This window comes from Thermobia domestica, chromosome 11 (assembly GCF_964235325.1).
Source record: "Thermobia domestica chromosome 11, izTheDome1.hap1.1, whole genome shotgun sequence".
NCBI lineage: Eukaryota > Metazoa > Arthropoda > Insecta > Zygentoma > Lepismatidae > Thermobia > Thermobia domestica.
In genome coordinates, this window is record NC_137464.1 from 198,865,265 (window position 1) to 198,884,079 (window position 18,815).

The window sequence follows — 18,815 nt, forward strand, 5'->3', positions numbered from 1 at the left end:
ACTCCTGCTTCTACTACTACTAGTACTTATACTATGGATCCGTATTAAAGTAATACAACACGCCTAATGTAACGTAATCTAACGTAACTTAATGTAATTCAACAAAATATAACCGAATGCACTTTCGTGCTTTTTTCAGTTTTCAAAGTGGTCCGGCGATACGTCACAAGTGTCTTAGATTACGTTACATTAGGCGTGCAGTATTACTTAATACGGATCCATCGTATAAGCATTAGTAGTAGGAGGAGCAGGAGTAAGAGTAGTAATAGTAGTAGTAGGAACAGTTAGAAACCCGGCAGGGGTTGGTTCGGTTCTGTTCTCGACATGAAATGGGCAAATTAAAGACTTGCCAATTTTTTTCTATACATTTTACAATTTATAAATCCATACAGTAAAACAAGTGTACCTCTCCGTGAAATAGTCCATCCGCCTCCACATACAGTGCCGCTAACAACATCAAAAACAATCAACAACCACTTTCTTAACTTTTACTATTCCCCTTACCTGCCTTGTACTCATTCATCCTCTCAAACTTAAATAAATTTTCCAATTGACCCGGTAAATTTCCTAAAATTGGTCCGGCGACACGGCACTTAACCGGTTCTTATTTATATCTGTAGAATTAAAGCTAATACCGGTAATAATAATTATGACACTCGTTTTTACTGTCTGGCGTTTTTATTCACAATTTTCTTATAAATAAAAAACATTTAAAATCAATTTTAAATTGCTAAAACAGGTCTATGACATGATTATCCAAAGCTCAGTACAATATAAACGCAATAGAAGCGACGAGCTTTGCCATAATTCCCCCCAGGGTTGGAGCAATTCGGGCAGTTGGGAGTTCAAAAATTTATCGTAAAAAGGTTTCAGATTTATCTTCTTAATTCATCTAAATAGTGTAGAAGTAATACATAATTATTCTGGTATTTGTCAAAATTAAAACAAAAGATATTATTTTGGGATATAAGCTGTTAAAGTTTAGGTTGCGTTTAACTGCCATAATTGTCCCACGTCACCCGACGAAGCCAAAAAGCCGTACTTGAAGAGTTACTGCTCCTTTTTTTTTTTTTTAAATACTATTTGTTTTCTTTTTACTTCTTGTTTGATGAAGTACTGTATTAGCGAAAACTACTTAGAACATACTATTTTGTTACGAATTTTCTAATAATATTTTAACTACTTCTGGTTTTCCATGTCTTGTACGAGTTTTCTGTGTAAATAACTTCGGATGACGTTTTATCAAGCAGGAAGGAGAAGTACGACAAAAGAAATATTATAACAGTTTTGACCATTATTATATTACGCATTTTTACAAGCATCTTAAGAACAATAAAAACAATAAATAAGGAAGTGGAAAATCATTTAAAGTGATATCAGAAGTATGGGTTAGAACTACATTACCTTATATAAGACTCATACAATGCACTTTAACTTATTAGCTTATGGAAGTTCTCTGAAAGTAATAATTCAAAATTATCTTTCTTATAAGAGTAAGTAAAAATTCTCACACGTTAAAAATCGATGAGGATACGGTGGCTCAGCGGTAGAGCGCTTACTTCTGCTGCGTAGAGATCCTGGTTCGATACCAGGCCAAGTAAGTTTGTGGTAGACAACATTATGTCTGTGGGTTTTCCCTTTTCCTCCCACATTCTGAGTCCACCAATTCTTCCATCATCATTCACTTACTTTAATCATCCGTCTCCCTTAGCCTAAAGGTCATACTCGTGGGACATTTAACTGAAAGATTTCATTTTTACTTTAAAATTCGAAAAACACAACTCTTCCTCAGTGCATCTAAAGAAAATTTGTTGTTACATAATAGACTTTATGTGTGAATAGGAGTAATTCGTCTCTTACTATTTTGTGGGTAATGAAAAATCTGATATGTACTTTTACATAAGGTTACAAATAACAAACATTCAACTGACGATCTTGAACTCACATTCAGTAAACGATCTAAAACTGCAAAGAACTCAACATTCAGCGTAAGAATCACACGGTTGTAATGTACGCCAACAGCAAGAGATGAGAAGTGCCTGGAAATCGTCAGCTAATGTGTTCTTTGGATGTTTGAAAGTATGGGAATTTCTTAATTACTGTTGGTAGATATACAATCCATCTTTCAGTTAGTACTTACCCTTAAAGCCAATTTAGCTATTTAATAGATGTGTGGTGTCGTCTTGTCCAGCGACATGGTAGTAATTTTGTCATCCTTGTGTAGTGTTTAATGTAATCTACATACAAAATTATTTCTTGTTTCCGAGAATGTTATACAGGTCCTAAGTTAATAATCAAGCGTTAAGTTGGACTACAAGAAGAGGAATGTAAGCTGTTTAATATAGATTCCGCTAACAATTTTGACCTTCACTTGAGGATAGGTTGAAAAGCATTCATTGATAGAGTAAGCAGGGCTTTCCTGATTTATTCTTTAATTATATTCTATGTCGAAATGTCGGAAAAGAAGATTTTTACTTCAGAGTTTATAATGGGCTTTTCTACTAGTGTCGTGATGAATTTCAAAATATTACATACCATTATCTACAGATTAGTGTGTGCGTTGTATGTTTTTTCACTGCATGACATGTTCAAATGGGCCCGTTTTATCACTTCAAGATGGATACATGTTTCGTATCATTCTGCGGTATATGTGACCGTGAATGTCATCACTCAATTGAGCTATGCTATTCAACTTACGTATGTGTGGTGGCTTGAACAAGGAAAAATGTTCCTTTAAATAACACATACGTAAAGAAAAATCACACGGATTTAAACTTGAGCTTTAAGGCGACCGAAACAAACTTGTGTTGTGTTGGACTGGATATCGAGTGGAAATAACACGGTCACCAAAAAGTGTGTTCCAAAAATCCAATGCCACATTAGCGGCGTGGTGAGTAGTTCCATCTTGCATAAAGCATTAAATGGCTGCAGGAGGATCAGTTGAGAGTAGCTGGGGTACAAGAGGATTTTCGAGCATATTCAAATATCGTCATGAGTTCACTGTATTCGTGACCCTACTCACACGTTAATTTTATCTCAATGCTTCTGTTGGGGAACGCGGTGGCTCAGTGTAGAGCGTTCACCTCCGGTGCTTGGGGTCCCTGGTTCGATCCCAGTTCGCGCCGTGTGGACTTTGTGGTGGACAAAACACCGTGCTCGTGGATTTTCACGGGGTTCTCCCGTTTCCTCCCACTTTCTTCATTCCACAATTTTTTTCATTTCTCATCACCGTCTCCTTTAGCCTAACCGGCATAACCGTGGGACGTAAAACAAAGATTTCATTTCATTTTTTCAATGCTTCTGTTTTTTCAAGCTCTGGGTAAGGATTCTAGTATTGAGGCTAAGGTTGGGTACATATACATAAGAAACATGACTTCACCTTGCACTCCTGTTTTCTTGCATTAATTGGATATTTCGACCCATGTGGAAATCTTCGATATTGGTTTATGCTGCGTTGAACTCTTTTTCCTGTCCAGTAGGTCCCGTCTCATATAATCTCGTTGCTGAAAAGGACGTTAAACTCAAAATCAACTCAACGCAACAAAGTTTACAGAACACTTTGCGTAAAACTGTATTTTTAAAGTAAGCTCAGAACTACATTAGAAGATGTACAAGAAAATAGTCCGATATGTAAAAGAAAGAGTCCGGTGACGCGGCAAAATCCGACGCCAAAGATTTCCGCGTATATCGAAATATCCAATTAATGGAAGAAAATAGAGATTCGAAGTAAAGCCAAGGTTATAGAGTAAGGAGTTAATAAATGGCACATCTGCATAGTTATTTCATAACCTTGACCCAGAAATAATCATTCGTTACGTTCTCTTGTTTTTCATTGAAATGTTAAAAGGTTTATCGAAAATTCTTCTATTGATCTCTGTTCTTTTATTATATTTTTCAGTATGAATTTAGCCAAAGACTGCCACTAGTTCACTAATTTTACCTATTTATTTAATTTTTATTATTATCTTAAAATGTCGTGTTCTCACATTTGGTGTTGCTTTCCATATTATATTGTGTACCTTATTTTTATTTTGCAGGAGATTTCTGAGGAAGCCAAATGTAACAGAAGCTAGTGAACATTTTGGTAAGTTTACTATTATTATAATTCCATATGTTTTTAAACATTTTAAATGTTTTGTTTTTATTTATCAGTTTCTGTGAAAAATATACAAGCTATTTCTTTACCATAGTGTCGCGAGTTCGATTTTAGGTCGAGTCGTATAGCATGGATAATAAATGAACATTATGTGCCTTGAGTTCTGCCACTTTCACTTTATTATCATTTCATTATTCTTTTAAATGCTTTTTTATATTTTTGTTGGTTCCATTTGGTAAAGGATCCAACACCTTTTGCAGATTTTCATTACATCTTGTATGAATTTTCATTTGCTCATTTTCTTTCACCATGTATGAAATAGTCAAACACTGGTTTTTTGATAGTGAGCCATTCCAGGTCAAATCAACACAATTTTAGAACAAAATTTACCTTACCATCTCAGATTGTCATGAAATTTTGCACCGGGTTACTATTCATATAGACTAAGAAAAATACCAAATTTCAACTTTATATATCGACCGGTATTGAAGATAGGGCTATGTAAAGTTTGGAAAAAGTGCCGAAAATAGCATGGTCAATGTATTTTGAAATTGGATTTGCAGCTCTCCTGATTGAGCTAGCGAGCCGGTTAAGGTGTCATTTTACAGCATTTTTCATGCCCTTTCTTGTGATATACAACATCATATAGGGTAATCCAAATTTTTATTTTCAAAATCAAAATCAAAATTTTACTTCAAAATTTTTTAAAAAAATACTTATTTTAAAATTTTGAAATTAATTCCATGAATAGATAGTATTATTGTAAAGCACCTGGCAAAATATGAATTTGGTATGATAATGGGTTCATTGTTAAAAAAATTTGAAACTAACACTAGTTTTCATTAATACCCTGTACTTAGATAAAAAATACACGCATTTATTTTTTTTTAACTTGGGGGAATAAATCTGAACACTAATATGAAGAGCACAGTAATGGGTCTAAAACATATCATACCGACTTGTAATCTGCTGGCTATACTTATTACCTCATACTTTAAAAACTAACTTAAAGCAAGATAAAGTAGATACTTTTGAACTTTAAAATAATATTAATACAAGGTTGCAATTAAAAGTGTTACTGTAAATAAACGTGGTTTTTGAAAAGTATACATATAGCAGTGGTACAACAGCAGGGTTGGCTGGTTTAAACCAGGTGTTCTTTTTATAGAAAAAACAATTTGTGTTAAAAAAAAAACAATGCAAAAATGCCACAAATCGTAATCACAAATGCCACGTGAATTTCATAGTGTCGTTTTCAAATATGTCGAATCATCTGTGTTAGTTGAATCTAATTTTTGCTTTGTAATTAAGGAGCCCGATCAACCCACAAAATTTCTCCCAGGTGGAAACCGAGTACTGGTTCAGATACCGCTTCAAGTAATATGTCCAATCCTTCATAACCTCGCTGTTACATAAGGATGTTAAGCGTAAATAAACCAAACGAATTGAAGCAACTTTAGCGGGTAGGCATGAGTTCATTGCCAAGCAAAAGGGAACCTTCCTTAGCTACACAAAAGAAAATCTCAAGGGATCAGAATTTGCTGTCATCTGTGATTTTTCTGGAAATTACACCACAGCGCTACAAGATAAAGCATAGAGCTACCACTGGACAAGCTAACAGGTCACAATCCATCCTTTTATATTTCAAACAGAAAAACAAAGTTGAAGATGCTAAACATGTAGTTGTTTCCGATTACCTGGAGTACAATACAGTTGCTGTTTACACCTTTCAAAAAAAACTCATATTATTTCTGACATCCCAATTTCAAAAACTTCCAAACAAGGTTTTTTATTTTTCCTACTGGTCTACCGCGCAATACAAAAATAAGAAAAACTTTTTGCATCTCTGCTTTCATGAGGCAGCTTGTAAAGTGAAACGAAGGTGGTACTTCTCGGCTATAGCACATAGAAAAGGGCCTTGCGATGGAGTAGGTGGTTCACTAAAGAGACTGACAGTTTGTGCTAGTTTGCAAGGACCCTATGACAAATTCAAACCCCAAGACAACTTTTCGAGTGGGCAGTAGAAAACATTACCAAAGTAAATTTTGCCTACTCAACTCAAGAGAAATATACTGAAGCTGAAATGTTCCTGGAAAGTCGCTTCGATCAAGCATTGACTATCAAAGGAACCCAACAATATGATGCATTAATTCCCAAAACTACATCAACATTATTGGTGAAACACTTTTCAGATGGTTTGCAGGGTTGGAAAATGGAAGTGTCACAATACCCAAATAAACTTCAATTAGAAGACATATCAGGCTATTCCACCGCTGTCTATGAAGGAAATTGGTGGTTTACAGAAAAATGGAGAACTTGATGAAGTAAAAATAACTTTTCTTCATCCACCTGGCCATTTCCATCGTTCTCATATCCAAGAAACGCTGATGTTCTGTGGATGTCTGTAGTGGGCGTTCTGACAAATGTGAATCCTGTAACTCTCGATGGAAGAAGTTATGTCCTTGAAAGTGATGTATGCCGAACAAATGTGGCTTTTTTTATTTTCAAAATTTCAAGTAAGGGGGCACGGTGGCTCAGTGGTAGAGCGTTCACCTCTGGTGCTTGGGGTCCTGGGTTCGATCCCAGCCCCCGCCAAGTGAACTTTGTGGTGGACAAACACCGTGCTCGTATGTTTTCTCGGGGTACTCCCGTTTCCTCCCACCTTCTTCATTCCACCATTTCACTCATCTCTCATTATCACTGTCTCCTTTAGTCTAACCGGCATAACCGTGGGACGTAAAACTTACAGATTTCATTTTCATTTTCAAATTTCAAGTGATAAACATGTCCTATTACTTATTGAAGTTTTACTATGAAATCATCTGTACTCTTTCTTCAGATTACTGTTCATTTTTATTTTCACAAATGTGTAAAACTTAGTATCCTTCTGTTATTACCCTACGTACAGAGTATTCTTGAAAAATAAGTATTAGTTTTGATTTTTTTAAAAACAATGAACCTATTATCATCCCAAATTCATATTTTGCCAGGTGCTTTACAACAATACTATGTATTCATGGAATTAATTTCAAAATTTTAAAATATGTACTTTTTTGAAAAATTTTAAAGTAAAATTTTGATTTTGATTTTGAAAATAAAGATTTGGATTAGCCTATATGATGTTGTATATCACAGGAAAGGGCATGAAAAATGCTGTAAAATGACATCTCAACCAGCTCGCTAGCTCAATTAGAAGAGCTGCAATTCCAATTTCAAAATACATTGAACATGCTTTTTTGAGCGTTTTTTCCAAATTTTACATAGCTCTATCTTCAATACCGGTCGATATATAAAGTTGAAATTTGGTAATTTTCCTAGTCTATCTAGAGGGCATCTATGTACCAAATTTCATTAAAGTCTGAGATGGTGAGGTTAAATCACTGTGTTGAATTGATATGGAATGACCCTAGTATAAAAAACCAAAATACCTTTCTATCAGGAAATATTAATTGATGTGTGCAAGTGATTATCTGTATAAGAAAGTTATTGTTAAGAAGTTCTTGTATGGTATAGACCTAATCCTAACTTCATTTTGTTCCTCCGTTAATTGTCAGTTTTCCTTGTATTGCTTCACGAGAAACTGACCACTTTCCAGATTAGGATAATTGGGCCAAAACCTGCCTGCAGGTAAAATACCCAGACAAGGCAGGACTGAAAATGAAATGTTTAGTTTAATGTTCCACGCCTATGACGTTCAGGCGGATGATTATTGAAAGTTAGTGACTGTGAAATCAATTTTTGTGCTTTCTCACCGGGAATCAAACCCAGGACCAAAGACACATACGCTAGTCGCTAGATCACCGAGAAGGGCTAAGAGAGAAATGATAAAAATAATAATCTCCTCAATTGTAGCAAGGAATTCGCAACCCATATATTTATATTTGGTATATGAGGGTTGGGGAGTAAGTCATGGCAACCCAGTAATATTTCGACAATCGAAAGCTGTATTAAAAATTGTGTTCTATACAATTGAAAGAGTATGCATAATGGTAGGAATCATGAAAGATAATCCAAGCAACCCTATGACGTACACATGTATTAATGCACATGTTACAAAAACCGTATCATTATGAAAAACTCGCAAAATAATTCCCTGCACTGTCCACAGTACACTGCCATCGATGTTACAAAATCGTGTCTGATTATGATAAACCTTCAATATAATCTCCTGCGTTGTCGACAGTACACTGCCATCAATGTGGAGGAAGTCGAATACCATCGGTAGCACCTTCTCTGCACCATGCCAGAAGCGCTTGATCTGTTGCGACACAGTATTTTCAACATCCAGGCAGGTCGCATATCATCTACCACGCAGTGGTTTCTTCATGTTGTGGATCAGTTCAAAATCACATGGTAATAAATCCTATGAATATACTGGGTGCTACAATTCCTCCCATCCTCAGTGATAAGCTGTTCAACGTACTCAGTATTCCCAGGAATGACTGGGATCGTTAGTGATAGACGTACGGTCATCTTTGAAACACTTACACCATTCATATGTCTTAACTGTGGCTGAGTGTCTCATCACCGCATTGTAAAGCCTTTTGTAAATTTCATCTGGTTTTAAGTTCTAAACTAAAGGCTTGATTAACACACGCTGTTCCGTGTACACGTTCACACTATTATTGTCTGCCTTCTTGAATAACAGCCTCTTCGAAGACTAACACGCGAAATAAGTGCCGCCTTCAGTAACAGAACACAGTTGCCAGTTCCTACTACATGCACTACGTCCGCCCTTAAAAAAAAAAAAAAAAAAAAAAAAGCTTATTTTGTATTTTCAAGTTAAGGAAGTTTGGAGTAAAGAATTGATTGAAGGGTACAGTAAATAGTAACAGTTTTAAAGAAAAGACTTAAAAATAATTCTTTTATAAAATACACTTAAAAAATTACTAAATGAACAACGGAACTAACTAACTAAGATCGCGAGGTGCTACTCTGACTTCATATTGATACTATGCTCAGTCGATTCGTTTTTACATACGAAACAATTCCGCAAACGGAGAAATCCGTGATCAGAAACATGTTCGGATTATGAGCGTTCAAAGTTCAAAATTGAGCACTTTTTGTAAAAGGTTTGAAGTAACTATTTTTTGTGATACACGCTTCATTTTTGGTATCGGAGGGTTTTCTTGGCTGCTCAGTACTATGATAAGATCAAAATGTGCTCATTTTACAAGATTATTACACTTATTATGGAGGAGGTGAAGAGTAATGATGTTTTAAAACTTGCAAATTGCCTTCTGTTTGGCGCACCGAGTCGATAGGCTGATAAAATGTATTTGCCACTCCTATTCGACTATATTGTCATTCAAATGACACTTTCCTGTGTGGCCACCTTCAAGACGGTGTTTCAATATCTCCTCGCTAGCAATTTTTTAAATAAATTGTCAACTGATTCTAATGGCGATTGTTGGAAAATAGTGACAAAACTTCAGGGAATATTTTACGATAATCGGCGATAAATGTGGCCAAAACGCAAATAATCGGCTAGTAACAATGTATGCCAACATCGGTTTTCTCTAGAATAAAAGGCACCTTTTTCACAGCTTTGAGCGCACATTCTCCCTAATCATTTTCTTTTTTAATTTTTCGACCTATTTTGTCGCTGAATATCTTCAAATATTCTCCGGAGTTTGACCAATATTTTCCCATAATTGGCATTTCAATTCGCTGTAAACTAAAAAAAAAAAAACATGGTCAATGATGGTGTATTGGAACACCGTCTTCCACAATGCATAAGCATAGTCCGATAGGGTTTGGAGTACCGCTCAGGATAGTTCCGCAGCCAACCGCTCTGGCGCAGCGCGATTAGTTTGAAGTGCCAATTACGCACGATTGACTGCAAATGAAATGTCGGTGGCGTAAACTGATATTCGTATTCAGTGTAGTGCCAGCCTGTAGTGGATAATTTATTTGGATTAACTTCATTTTAACAATAAACTGATGGTTTGTTTTCCACATATGATACTATGTTGTGCGCCCCAGTGCAAAATTTTGTTGGGCAGCTGATCTGGACAAAACAGCATTGGCGACAGAGCCTTTTAAGAAAATATTGGTCTAATTCGTACCTACAGAAGAGAAAGAGCATCACAATATAGATTGTCAAAAGATTAAGTATAAATACTGTGACTTTCTTTCCGTCACGCCTGGCAAAGCGTTTCGGAGACAAATGCCATCGTTCAGTTTCAAGATGGCCACACAGGAAAGTGATATTTGAATGACAATACAGTCGAATAGGGGTAGCAAATACATTTTATTGGCTTATCGATACTGTGTGCCAAACAGGAGCAATTTGCAAGTTGTAAGACGCCATTATCCTTCACTCCCCAATAAGTGTCCTTATCTTGCAAACTGTGAATATTTTTACCTCATTATTGTGTTGAGTACCCAAGAACCCCTCCACCCCAATACCAAAAATGAAGCGTCTATCTCTCAAAAAATGTTAACTTCTAACTATTCGCAAATTCTTTTCAATTTTGAACTTTGAGCGCTCGTAATTCGAACATACTTCCGATCGAGGATTTCTCCGTTTGCGTAATTGTTTCATATGTAAAAACAAGTCGATTGAGCATAGTATCGATATGAAGTAAGTGAGAGTAACACCTCGCGACCTTCCCTAGTAAGACTGAAAACATTGAGCCCGTTTTAAAGTTCACATAAAGGTTTTCACTCATGATCACATTAAGCATGGAAACTATTATAATGGATTGTAGCTAACCACTTCTCTAATATCCATGAAAACTTTAGCTCTTACCTTCGGAAGAATACTCAACTCTTTGTCTTAGTTTCATTCCTTCATTTTACCCCATTAAAAAAAAAAAAGTATAAAAGCCTTGTTTTTATGGTCGTTACGCCTAAGTTCATAAACGTATTTCAATTGATTTCGCCATAACCAACTAACAAATGGGTTCGAACTTCACGTGCAAGTTAGTAAAGACCTTTACAGGCACGAATATCTATATGAATTTAACAAAATAAAACATGAGTGACACTACGCCGTACTGGGATTTTTCTTAAAGCTTAACGTCCTACGATTATGCTCGTGGAAGCTAAAGAGGACGTGAGGATAATGAACGAAATGTTGGAATGAAGAAACTGAGGGGAAACTGAAGAACCCCGAGAAAACCCACATGTGTTTGTAACGAACCGATTATCGGTCACGATACATTGCATTGTTTAATTTGTAAGTTCGAATTTGTGTTCATGTTTAATTTGTTATGATTCGTGCTTCTTACGAATTTGTTATTGATATTCCCTTTTATTAAATGTTTGGTACTATTGAGATGATGCCTTGGTGGTGTACATAATCTATATCTGCGCCGTGAGACGTGATATGTTCTAAAATCGAATTGTCAAGTTATAACATACATGGTATTTAATTGGCCTGTCCATTCAATATCTGCAGACCATATCAGTGGAGAACAATGATATTAAATAATTAGTACGTATTTATGGGTAATTGTATACTTGAACTGTACATGCAACACACTATTAACCGCGTGCGTTGTGTGTTACGTTCATAATCTGGCACGGCTAATGCGTATTAAATCGGATTATTAAGCCACATGAAACATACACATATACAATTTAAATCGTCATTGTTTCGGGTCAACATTTGATTTGTGGCGTGATAAATAATACTTACTTTTAATTCTATAGTGTGAGAAGATTATGAGTAACTTTAGTCTGCTGCTAGTCGTCGTCTTCTTTTTCGTTGCGTCATTGTTTTAATATTGCAAGTATTACGCTGTTCTATGTTTTTTTATTATGATTTTGGAATTGATTGACATGACGTGATTAGTTGAGAATCAGAAATACATTATAATGTTATTTATAACGTTAGATTTGTAGGGTTTTATAGATATTTAATAATAATAATGCATTTATTTAGTAATAACAATGCATGTGTGTAATTCCAAGCTTGCAATGACGGGTATAATAATAATGATTATTATGTGTATGTTACGCTTGATGTGCAAGTAAGTAGGTCAGGTATAACATAGAGAAGAAGAATTCTGCCATTTTTAAGAAAAACGACAGTGACGACGTGGAGCTTTAAGATTTAGAAATTTATTATGCAAAATTGCAAGATTTCGGCGAACCTGTGAAAAATTGTCATTCTTGGACTAACCTTGATTACGTTTAGATAAAAAAAAAGGAAGCTCCACTCCAAATTTACTTAACCTAATGTGGCTATTAGTCGTCACTTTTGAATGTTCGCCTTGCCAGTCATGGAACTTTATTGGTGAACCTGTTTTGTCGTGAGCAGTATCAGGACTCGACCGGAACTCATCCCTAGGGAGGAATGAAGGTTTGGTGGTGTCAGGAGACTGTTGATGACGTTTAAATCTGCAAGACTCAGGCAATACAAATTTTTCTAAATCTTGTTAGACAACCAGGAACTCGAGACTTTTAAAATCAATACCACACTATCATCATAATTACCGATGCATAATCTCTAGGGACTATTCATATTTTGTGGTGCGATATATGTGATGAAAATGTTTAATATCACAATGTCAGGTTAAAACTTGTGCGGCGTCACATATCCCCGACATTCTTTAATTGTGTCTCCACTAATGTAGTCTAAGTCACGTAATAGGCTGGTAGAATCTTCTGGAACAATGATGGTGACATCGATTGGTCGTTATTGCCACGTTATCTTATTCATGTTACTAATTCAATATAACTGGAAATATATATATAGTTTGAATAAATCTAGAAATCGGACCGCTTTAAAATCAATCAGGCACATTTTTTTTTTTTTTTTCAAATTATTTAACTAGTTTGGCTCATAATGGTAAATGATGTAATATTGATCTCGGTCATGGATGTACATGAGGCATCAGCTTGCTACCCTTAATTGGAAAATACTAAATATCATGTATCTGGCTGAATTCTTTAGTTGTAAGGAAGAAAATGGCACAAGATCTATTTTTCTTAGTAATCTGATCCCAAGTGCTAATACGAATAATTGAATAACCCTAAAACACTGTCCAGTATATATATATATATATATATATATATATATATATATATATATATATATATATATATATATATATATATATATATATATATATATATATATATATATGTGTGTGTGTGTGTGTGTATTCATTTGCATGTTCATTTGTATATAGTTCACGTTTCATTTATTATGTATGGTTTAGTGGCTAGATTAAATGATTTAATGTTACAGTCACAAAGAGCGTTCCTCGTATCTGTCATTGTAGTTTTCTCTCCAAACTTGGAAATGGAGAAATTGTGAAATAATGATATACATAAGTGAGGATATTATCGCTCGGTAAACCGACACGGGTTATTTGACAGTGTGAATATTAAAAGAAAATGGGTTAATGAAATATAATGTTGCCGGAATGGGAAAGATAATAATCTGTTTATGTGCCATATATATATATATATATACAGGGTGGTTCAGTAATGTTGGACAGCCCTGAATAAATCGGAAACCAGAAGAGATATTAGCAAGAATTTGGTGGATCCAGATACTTGTAGAAGGGGGACGTCCTTTGAGGTACCACACAATGTTACCAGGTCAACAGTGTTGCCAGCTCAGTACAAAGTTGTATTTTTTTAAATGGAACATATAAAAGTTTATGCCATCAAAAGAATTAGTACAGAATGTGAATACCAACAAGCGAAACCGTACCTGTCAGTGTTGCCAAATAAGGAAGTTATAAAGCTTCAAAGATCAAGAAATTAAAGTGTCCGTAGAGCAAAACTAGCAAAAAGGCAAGAAAAATAATACTACGGAATGAAAAGAAGTAACCGAAAGAGTAAACCAAAGAACGCACAGCATCCAGTGAGTAACAGGGTTGCCACAGCAAAGGGGGAAAAATTGAAAATTTTGCAGTTGCTATAGGAGGAAAAGTGCCCATATGACATAATGCTGGAAACACCATAGAAAGTCTATGTAAGATTCAGGAATCCTAATAGCGTTTGTTCGAAAGCAATATCTCTAACCGTTTCCGAGATACACCAAAGCTGTGCGGAGTTTGCAACACTGCATAATAATTCCCTCGCCCTCCAAACTACAGGAACGAGTAATGAAAATGATACGCCCAACAAAATGTAAGAACTACACGGGTCTAATCGTCAAATCAATTATGCAGTGTTGCAAACCCCGCACACCTTTGGTGTATCTCGAAAACGGTTAGAGATATCGCTTTCGAACAAACGCGATTAGGATTCCTGACTCTTACATAGACTTTCTATGGTGTTTCCAGCATTATGTCATATGGGCACTTTTCCTCCTATAGCAACTGCAAAATTTTCAATTTTTTCCCCCTTTGCTTTGGCAACCCTGTTACTCACTGGATGCTATGCGTTCTTTGGTTTACTCTTTCTGTTACTCCTTTTCATTCCGTAGTATTATTTTTCTTGCCTTTTTGCTAGTTTTGCCCTACGGACACTTTAATTTCTTGTTCTTTGAAGCTTTATAACTTCCTTATTTGGCAACACTGACAGATGCGCTTTCGCTTGTTGGTATTCACATTCTGTACTAATTCTTTTGATGGCATAAACTTCTATATGTTCCATTTAAAAAAATACAACTTTGTACTGAGCTGGCAACACTGTTGACCTGGTAACATTGTGTGGTACCTCAAAAGACGTCCCCCTTCCACAAGTATCTGGATCCACCACACTCTTGCTAATATCTCTTCTGGTTTCCGATTTATTCAGGGCTGTCCAACATTACTGAACCACCCTGTATATATATATTCCTTTCTTTTGTTTTGTTATGCCTTGTACACCAATAACAATAGGAGATATGCATGATGCCTGTATAATGGCGATGGGATATTCATAACACATTACTAAAATACTGAAATTTCTTTTATTATACGATTTATTCAATTGTAAGAAAATACAGCTGAAATTATGTTATAACTTTTAATAGTCAAAAGTTAATATATTTAATTAATGACTAGAACTTTTAGACAGTTCAGTAATTTATGGATTTTTTCCTTCTTCGGATCTTACTGGCTAAACTGAATCGATGTTACCCATTTTAGTCAAAATGTTGAAGATTTGTTGTATTTCACCATCTGTAAGCAATAAAAGAATTCAATAATGGAAAAGTTGAGTATAATATTTCAAGTTTTACGTTATAATAGAATAATACTACAGTAATGAACGTAACTGCACCTCATTTTGGAAAGTTACAAGAAATTATTTTGTTTGCTCTTGTTTCTCACAATCGGTTGCTGCTTTTGCTCAGAATCTTGGAATCTAATTGAGAATAAGTTCAATCAATTAGTAACTATAAATATACAAAATGTTATTTTAATTTTTAATATATTATTTACTTTAGTTCTAAATCAGTCTATATAAATACAACGAATCAACCAGAAATTTCTTCAATTGGCTACTCCAATCCAGGATTTGTCTGGTATTTATTTTTTTCCTTTTTTTTTTTTTTTGCATGAAAATATTTTCTTCAGTGTGGCTGCACAAGCCAGAATTTGCCCATTTTGATGTTTTGTTCATATACCAAAATTTAGTTAATTCTTCATGTTTTGCCACAACAAAATTCACTTGTCAAGAGCTGGGATTGAACCACTGACCGCACGCGCCAAAGGTGAGCGCCCTACCATTGAATCACCTCCGCTCCGTCCAGGGAATTAAAGTTATCGCATTTTGTATTGTTTGTTTTCAGTTATCATGTATTCATTTTAACTTTCTGCGTTTCAGGTGCTTTGGCTAAACATCTACAAGATGAAGAACAGTTGCAGTATGCTGGATTCTGTTGTCTTGCTGTGGCCCGTTGTGAACAAACTCTTGGTAATCCGTCAGGAGAAATAGCAGCATTAGTGAGAGGTGCTCGTTTATTTCTGCAAGCGGAGAATAGGAATTATAGTTTAAGGTGCCCTACTTTTGACGAACATTTGCAAGCAGCAATAAACTGCTATAATTATGCCATTCGGTTGCACGAGGAACAAAAACAATATGCTCTTGCAGCTGCTTTGTGTTTGGAACTTGGAAATGCGTTGAAATCTTTCGGAAGGACTGCTGAAGCAGTGTGTGAATACCAAAGAGCAGCAGAGCTTCAATGTCAAAGTCCTTTAAATTATTTAAATACGTTAGGTTTAGTAGCTTCCTGTAGGATAGAATTAGGTATGTATAAACATTTTCTTTTGATTTTCAGTTTAAGAGTTGTGCATTTTTGTGCATTGCTTGGGAGAGGGAGGTCATTTATTTGTGTTTAGAAGAAAGTGGAAATATCTGTTAACCTCTTCAGCCCTAGATCAGATTTTAATGCCGCATGCTGTAATTTCAGGTTTTTCTTGAATATCAAACAATGTGTAGACTGGTATCTAGGCTATAATTATTGTATAATTGTCATTGAATATCATGCCTGTATATATAATTGTTGGATGCATTGTATATACTTACACAAACACACACAATTTATTTTAAGGACGTAAAAGTTACGTCCCTGGTAGTTCAGAAGGGAGTTAATTAGGACGTAACAGTTGCGTCCCTGATATGGAAGGGGTTAATAGCGAAATTGCATAAAAATAAGTTTGATAATACTTAAGATCTATGAAAAATGTTAAATAAACTTTCATACTGCTACATTCCTTAAACTTAATTTTCACCAGTTGGAGCTACAGCACTCCGAGCTATATGCTGAAGACAGTTCAAAACTAAAGTACTTTTTAAGTTATAAGAAAAATTAAGCTATACAGTTGATTACCTGAATATAAAAGTTGAAAAATGTAAAGACACATGAAGAACTGTTTTTACCATATTTCTTCTGGCAACGTAGAAATATCCTTGTACTTACGTATTTGTATTTGTGTGACGAACTACATTTCGAATCTTTACATGATTTCATAAAGTCATAAAGTTTTCGAGGGAATAAATGGGGAAACAATAAATATAATAGGGGAACCTGCATAAATCCGCCCTAAATGTTAATTCTTTCAAAAAGACAAAATTCTTATCGAGGTTTCTTCCTTTTCTTGGTATATTAATAGTAATAAATTCCAAAAAAAAAAACACATACTTCAGTCCGATAATTATTTATTAGCAATATTACAAATATTTTTAGTAGTAAATCACATCAGTCATTGGTGATGATTTTTCACTTCACGTTTAGAAACCTAGAACGACGTTGAAACAGTGCATTTGCGTAATATTAAAGATGGACGCAACAGTCAACATCTGAAACAAGGAAGTTCTTAATGATGTCTCCACACTTTTCATTGTATTAAGGTAATTATCTAAAACAGCTTGATTTTACTCGTAGTCTTGTAATTACCTAAGTTTCAGATTAATTCTTAACATAGAGCTCGAAAGAAGATAGCAACAGTCTTAGCTACCGAAAATTAAGATGACTCATTCAAACTCTTATTATTTAATTGTACCACATGTGTTATATAGCTGCATATCTGTAATTTACGTTTAGTGCCTGGTGCATATGTACAAGGATATAACTATTGTACATCAATAATCGTGAATAAAACACTTAACTATAATGCTTCAAAAGCGAGCTTCCTCGTGGCTACATGGTTAGCATAGACGCCTTTGGCGTGGGAGATCCGAGATCAATTCCCAGTGGGATCTCATGTTGTTGGCATTTCACGTTAAGCGAAAGTCCACTTTTCATTTAACCTTGCTATAAAAAGGGACGCTAAACTCTAAACCAACCAACCAATGCTTCAGATGTGAAGTGAGCAGAATTTCTTTCTCTCTCCCCCCCCCCCCCCTTAATTAATTCTGACAGAATAATAGATATAAGCTGTACATTTTAGGACGCTTTACATATAGGGGCTTAGCACACTTTTCTGGGCCAAAAACTTCGGATGGATAAATTGATTGCAGACCAGTTCTCCGTAGCGTACAGATAATGTGTTTTCAAGTGTAAAAACAGAAAAATTGTATCACGAATTATGTGTACAATATACAAGTACAATATTTGTATCACATGGCTTGAAAGTAGGGATGCTTTTTTTCTACTCGTAAGCCATGTAATTATAGCACTCTATATTTATTGATTATATCTTAACCCATTAATAGATGAAGTTTCCTAGAGGTAATATTTGCGTACAATTTGTTATTTTGAGGTATGTTTAGAGCACTTTAAACGACTGTAGCGGATTCTACCTGAAATTTTCGATTGTAGTGGGCTGCAAGCGCCATAAAAATATCAAATGCACGGGAAATACTTGACTAGTAGGTCTATATTTCACCAATGTTTTTATAATAAATATTTTATTCTTCATACAACATTATCACTTGGTTACTTTGGTTAACGCTTTTAGTTATTGACAACGAATTCACATTTCTTTAAGTCATGTACTTGAAACATTACTGATATTTCAGTAACAATGGCCGCCTTTGAAGGATTTGGCCTGTAAAAGCAAAGTGCAAGTTTTTCGAGAACAATAACACCCTCTAATGACTGTTAAAGGATCGGGTAACAATGTTTTGTTCGCTAAAGTTCTGGATGTAAGGTTATAATGAATTAAAACGTAATTAACACAACATCCGATTTTTCGGATCATATGCACTAATGGACTAATCTCGAATTATTTCCGTTTAAGGTTTGTGAAAATAGTTGAAGAAGAATTTATATATTCTCTATATGCTCGCTAATTTACGTAGATAAACGAAGGTATATTTCATAGTGAAATCAGTGTAGTAACGCTTTAGAATAAGCGAATTTGTTAGAGTCAAAAAGTCAGAG

General features: G+C 35.0%; 1 protein-coding gene across 1 annotated transcript in view; it reads left to right on the forward strand.

Moving 5' to 3' along the window:
• Hap40 (Huntingtin-associated protein 40 kDa) overlaps positions 1-18,815 on the forward strand; it is a 34,631-nt gene that overhangs the window by 1,390 nt on the left and 14,426 nt on the right. The window contains exons 2-3 of the mRNA XM_081731503.1: positions 4,038-4,084; positions 15,815-16,237. Coding sequence (XP_081587629.1) covers positions 4,038-4,084; positions 15,815-16,237 — 470 coding nt within the window. The remainder of the gene's footprint in view (positions 1-4,037; positions 4,085-15,814; positions 16,238-18,815) is intronic.